The 6,463-nt window shown below is 46.4% G+C and overlaps 1 protein-coding gene across 1 annotated transcript in view; it reads left to right on the forward strand.

The window, feature by feature from the left end:
• The first annotated feature begins 1,744 nt into the window (after window positions 1–1,744).
• LOC105514660 (zinc finger protein 320) overlaps window positions 1,745–6,463 on the forward strand; it is a 13,350-nt gene continuing 8,631 nt past the window's right edge. Inside the window, exons 1-2 of the mRNA XM_011946168.1 lie at window positions 1,745–1,799; window positions 4,394–4,520. Of these exons, the coding sequence (XP_011801558.1) occupies window positions 1,785–1,799; window positions 4,394–4,520 (142 nt within the window). The 5' untranslated portion in view covers window positions 1,745–1,784. The remainder of the gene's footprint in view (window positions 1,800–4,393; window positions 4,521–6,463) is intronic.

Here is a 6,463-nt window from a genome sequence, read left to right on the forward strand (position 1 = left end):
TCTTAGCCAGGATGGTCTCGATCTCCTGACCTTGTGATCCGCCCGCCTCGGCCTCCCAAAGTGCTGGGATTACAGGCGTGAGCCACCGCGCTCCGCCGAAAGATGCTTTTTCAAAGAGAGAAGTGATAAGACCAACCCTTTCCTTTAGCCCTTCCAGGCCTCCATGTAAGAATTCAGGCACCTTTTCACTCACCTCAGACCTTCTCAGGGTAACTCGGTGAATCTGTCCCCACTCTGAGGATATCATAGCAAAATCTAAAGCAGGTCGTGTCAGTCCCTGGCAGGGAACCCTCCACCGGCTTCCCGAGTTCCTCAGGACAAAAGCCCAACTCCTCACTGTGGCTCCACAGCCCTATGTCCAGGACCCCTGCCAGTGTCCAACCTCCTCCTGGGAGCTTGCCCCCATCTCCTGACTCCCTCTGCCCCAGTCACATTTGCTTTTCTCTTTTCCCAAACATCAAAACCCTTCCTGTCTCAGGTCATTTTCCCTGCTCTTACTCTATGTCCCTAAATGATCACAGCCCTCTGCCTTTCTGCTCCTTCAGGTCTAGGCTCAGAGCTGTCTCCCATGCCTTCCCACCCCCATCTGAAGTTCCCTCTGCCCATCAGTCTCTATCATGTTACTCAGGTTTTATTATCTCTTTATCACATCAGAAATATTTTTTTTTTCTTTTCTTTTCTTTTTTTCTTTTTTCTCCTCAAACAGTCTCCCTCTGTCCTCCAGGCTGTGAGTGCAGTCTTGTGACCTTGGCTCACTGTGACCTCTGTCTCCTGGGTTCAAGTGATTCTTGTGCCTCAACCTCCCAAGTAACTGAGATACAGGTGCCACCCACCACCACACCTAGCTAATTTTTGTATTTGTAGTATTTTATTTTATTTTATTTTTATTTTTATTTTAGTCTTACTCTGTCACCCAGGCTGGAGTGTAGTGGCCTGATCGCAACCCATTGCAACCTCCACCTCCCAGGTTCAAGTGATCCTCCAACCTCAGCATCCCGAGTAGCTGGGATTACAGATGCCCACCAAGCCCAGCTACTTTTTGTATTTTTAATAAGAGACAGGGTTTCACCATGTTGGCCAGGCTGGTCTAGAACTCCTGACCTCAAGTAATCCACCCACCTTGGCCTTCCAGACCGCTAGCATTACAGGCATGAACCATCGCACCTGGCCCAATTTTTGTATTTTTAGTAGAGACAGGATTTCACCATGTTGGTCAGGCTGGTGTTGAACTCCTGAGCACAAATGATCCTCTCACCTCAGCCTCCTAAGTAGCTGGAACCACAGACACACAGATGTGCACCACCATACCTGGCTAAGTTTTTGTATTTTTGGTAGAGATGGGGTTTCACCATGTTTCCCAGGCTAGTCACAAACTCCTGAGCTCCAGGGATCTACCCATCTTGGTCTCCCAGGGTGCTGGGATGACAGGTGTGAGTCACCGCACCCAGCCTCTGCATGGGGTTTGCTGAAGGCTGGGTCTGTGCCCTGAAGGGGAGCTCATTCCAGCCCAGCTCCCTGCTGCTGCAGCGTGTGTGTGTGCTCCTGCGGGAGGTGAGCGGGAGTTTTCCTGTAGGAGTTTATCATCCTTGGGGCAGTGGGCAGCATCGGAGACCATATTTCCCAGGGTGGGGTCTCCTTTGTATGTGTGGTTGTGTTACAGGGACGGGGTGTGTTGATTCTGAGCAATAAACAACATATTTTTAACATTCAGGATTGACTTCTAAAGACTCTTGGTATGTGAGGAAGAAATCCAGAAAAGGAAGAGGAAAGCAGAGGAGTCAGGGATGGCTCCTCCTCAGGTGAGATGATATTCTCGGTGGATTGTTCTGTCTCCTTCCTTTCAGAAACACTGGGGCTTGGAGTTGAGAATCTTCTCTGAGTCTGAAGTGTCCTGCCTGACAGGTTTGCTCACCCTCACCCGTGCCTTCCCTCAGTCCCTCTCATCTCGCTTAGATTTTATCTCTTGTGACCCAGTGACATGAACTTGGGAAGAGGTGGCACTGGGCATGGGCCTGGGAAGGGCTCACACCAGACATGGATGGAGACGGGGTGAGGGTCCCGTGGTGTCAGTGCTGTTGGGCAGCAGGGATTGTTCAGGAGCCACATCTGGATGCTCTGTCAGTTCTCTGTGGATCAGGATTAGAGCAGCTGCCAATGGAAGTCACCTATTAATGGGCACAAAGTACGTGGTAAATTCTAGAAAAGGAGACCAATAATGAGAAATCTTTTCTGCCTGACATTATAGTACATTTTTAGATAATTGAGTGAGTTACTGTGTTTCTGACTCAAAAAATTTTACTAATTAGAATGTAAAGTTCATACATAGATATGAATGATACAAGAATGATCCTATCATTATTTTAAGAATATGAAATCAGGCCGGGCGCCGTGGATCAAGCCTGTAATCCCAGCACTTTGGGAGGCCGAGACGGGCGGATCACGAGGTCAGGAGATCGAGACCATCCTGGCTAACACGGTGAAACAAAAGAATACAAAAAACTAGCCAGGCGAGGTGGCGGGTGCCTGTAGTCCCAGCTACTCGGGAGGCTGAGGCAGGAGAATGGCGTGAACCCAGGAGGCGGAGCTTGCAGTGAGCCAAGATGGCGCCACTGCACTCCAGCCTGGGCGACAGAGCGAGACTCCGTCTCAAAAAAAAAAAAGAATATGAAATCAACCTAAATAATAGCAAGAGATTCATTAAACCATTCTTAGCACATTAAGCTCATGAAGACAGTGGTGTCACTGTGGAGAGGCTTGTGAAACAGGTGTTTGTGGTAAAAATGGTTACAGTTTTTCTCAAATGTGGCAGCAGTACTTTGTTTTCTATCCTAGAGGATAAAGCCATGTTCTTATTCCACCTAGTATCATTTTTTTTTTTCCCCTGAAACGGAGTCTTGCTCTGTCACCCAGGGTTGAGTACAGTGGCATGATCTTGGCTTACTGTACCCTCCGACTCACAGGTTCAAGCCATTCTCCATCCTCCAGGCCAGGCAGTTAAAAGGGTAATTGCTTCGTCTAGGATGAGGCATTTCCTGTTTCCTAGAGCTGATGAGATTCCACCCACCACCAGCTGCCAAAGTATCCTTTTCTAGCAAGATGAGATTCCTTTCCAGTTAAACAAAACTTGCTATTTTTTTTTTTTTTTTGGGACGGAGTCTGGCTTTGTCACCAGGCTGGAGTGCGGTGGCACTATCTCAGCTCACTGCAACCTCTGCCTCCCAGGTTCAAGTAATTCTCCTGCCTCCGCTTCCTCAGTAGCTGGGACTCCATGTGCACGCCACCACACCCAGCTAATTTTTGTATTTTTAGTAGAGATGGGGTTTCACCATGTTGGCCAGGCTGGTCTCAAATTCCTGACCTTGTGATCCACCCGCCTCGGCCTCCCAAAGTGTTGGGATTACAGGCATGAGCCACCGCACCTGGCAAAACTTGCTACATTTTATATTTTTAAAACCTGTGTATGTGTATATGTATATATACACACATCCCCACACATATACACACACATTTATGCATATGTACAAGCATGTATATATTTTGAAAATCTTTTATATTTTGAAAATTTGGGACAAATGACAATCCTTTGTATTAACATCTAATTTTTTTTGAGTCTGTGTAGGTTTTATTATTTTGTAAGCATTTACAAAATGGATTTTTGTGCTTTGACTAATTTTGTCTTCATGTATTTTATTTTATTTAGAGACAGGGTCTCGCTTTGTTGCCCAGGCTGGAGTGCCCTGATATGATCGTAGCTCCCTGAAAACCTCCACCGTCAGGGTCAAGCCATCCTCTCACCTCAGCCTTCCAAGTAGTTGGGACCACAGGTGCCTCCCACCATGCCGGCTAATTTTCTTTTTTCGTTTTTTTTTTTTTTTGAGATGGAGTTTCTGTTGCCCAGGCTGGAGTAGAGTAGAGTGATGCAATCTGGGATCACGGCAACCTCTGCCTCCCAGGATCAAGCAGTTCTCCTGCCTCAGCCTCCCACATAGCTGGGATTACAGGCATATGTCACTGCACCCAGCTGATCTTTAACTGTGGACATTGACATCTTTGAAGACATCACTCGTGCTGTGTCTCATCTAGATACTGAGTGTCACTTGGTGTGTCCATAAAAGTTTCAAACATTTGTATAAAAGGAGCTTTGCTTTGATTTTTTATTCATTTCTTGTATTTTTTACAAAAGAAATTCACACTGAGAGAATGTTATGGCCTCCTCAAAAATTATAATCAAACACCACTGGGAAGACATCGTGTGGTGAAAAATCCCTCACTTGGATTTGTCAGAACATTCACTACAATTAAATCCACGCTTTCCCCTCTCTCCTCTTCTCATTTTCTGTAAAGATAAGAACTCCTCCCATAGCCATTTCCTTAAAATGTGTTTTCATTTCAGGGTCTGTTGACATTCAGGGATGTGGCCATAGAATTCTCTCAGGAGGAGTGGAAATGCCTGGACCCTGCTCAGAGGACTCTGTACAGGGACGTGATGCTGGAGAATTACAGGAACCTGGTCTCCCTGGGTGAGGATTACTTCCCTCCTGGGGATGTGCCCTTGTGAATCTTTGTATTTTCTCTGGGTTCTCTTGGGAGCCACATCCTTGCTTGACTAAAATGGAAGCCGTATTGATTTTGACATGAAAAGCTTCATGATGTAGCATCTGGACTTTCATTGTCCCCTTTGTTTAAATGTTCTGCATTCTTCATGATAGCTCAATGTGGGTTCCAGAACTAAAGTAGGGATAAAACCTTATGGCAAGCCAGGCGTGGTGGCTCACACCTGTCATCCCATCACGTTGGGAGGCTGAGGCGTGTGGATCACTTCATGTCAGGAGTTTGAGACCAGCCTGGCCAACTTGGAGAAACCCAATCTCTACCAAAAATACAAAAATTAGCCAGACATTGTGGTGCACACCTGTAATTCCAGCTCCTGGGAAGGCTAAGGAAAGAGAGTCACCTGAACCCAGGAGGCCAAGGTTGCAGTGAGCCAAGAGCACACCGCTGCACTCCAGCCCGGATGACAGAGCAACACTGTCTCAAAAAACAAAAACAAAACCTTACGGCTGGCTTTAAAGATATCCAGTTCCCTGTTTGCTTCTCCTGTGCTTTCAATTCAGTAGTTCTTGGAAGAGAGCTCGATGTCCACATATTACATATTGAATGCTCCCTCGGCATTCAGAAGGAGGCAGTCAGCAGAGCAATTAGTGAAATATTTTCCTACATCCATCTGTAATGTCTTGTTTCCTACAGAAATTTAGGGCTGGGACTCTAGAAAAGCTCCAGCACGTCATGGTCCTTTCCTTTTATAAGCAGGAGTCTCTTTCTGACCTGCTGTCTCCATGTTGGAGCAAGGGAAAGAGCCCTGGACCGTGGAGAGTGAAGTGAAAATAGCAAAAAAAATCCAGCTGGGTGGGAATGTATTACAGGTGTAAAGGCAGGTAAGAGCTCAGATGGGCAGAGTGGAAGCTCCACCTTCCAATAGTGTGTGGGGAAACTCTGCAAGTGGGAGAATTCTGTGGGAAAAGGAAAGTTTCCTGAGATCTCTGAAGGTACATCTTTCTTTGCCCCCACATATTCCTCTGCTCTTTCCTTATTTATTTCTTTTCTTTTCTTTTCTTTCTTTCTTTATGACAGCGTCACTCTTTTGCCCAGGCTACAGTGCAGTGGAACGATTTTGGCTAACTGCAGCCTCCACCTTTCGGGCTCAAAGGATTTTTGTGCGCCAGCTTTCTTGGAAGCTGGGACTGCAGTTGCTCACCACCATGCCCAGCTAATTTTTGTGTTTTTAGTAGAGAAGGGATTTCACCATGTTGGTCAGGCTGGTCTCAAACCCCTGATCTCAAGTGATTCACCTGCCGCAGATTCCCAAAACTCTGGGATTACAGGCGTGAGCCGCCATGCCCAAGCACTGTTAATATTTTAAATAGTTTTGTCTTTTCGTTCTTAGTAAACATGTCAGTGGTTGAAGCATGATTCCAGGGTGAATATAACAACCACGTTAGTGTCCATTCCTTTCAGTATGCAGAAGTGAAGTGTGTTGTATTGATATATGGGGAGAGGTTATTGTTGCAGGTATGTTAAACATCTTAGATTATAGCACAATAATGAAACTTAACATTTCCATAACCTGGCCACGTGCAGTGGCTGACACCGTAATTCCAGCACTGGGATGCCGAGCTGGGCAGATGACCTGAGGTCAGGAGTTCAGAACCAGCCTGGGTAGCATGGTGAAACTTCGTCTCTACTAAATTTACAAAAATTACCCAGGTGCAGTGGTGGGCAGCTGTAATCCCAGCTACTCAGGAGGCTCAGGCAGGAGACTCGCTTGAACCCAGGAGGTGGAGGTTGCAGTGAGTCGAGATCACACCATTGCACTCCAGCCTGGGAGACAGAGCGAGACTCTGTGTCCAAAAAAAAAAAAAATTCCATAACCTGCAAAAACTACTTCTTCTCCAGCAGAACTTTT

The sequence above is a fragment of the Colobus angolensis genome, unplaced genomic scaffold (assembly GCF_000951035.1).
Source record: "Colobus angolensis palliatus isolate OR3802 unplaced genomic scaffold, Cang.pa_1.0 Scaffold25, whole genome shotgun sequence".
NCBI lineage: Eukaryota > Metazoa > Chordata > Mammalia > Primates > Cercopithecidae > Colobus > Colobus angolensis.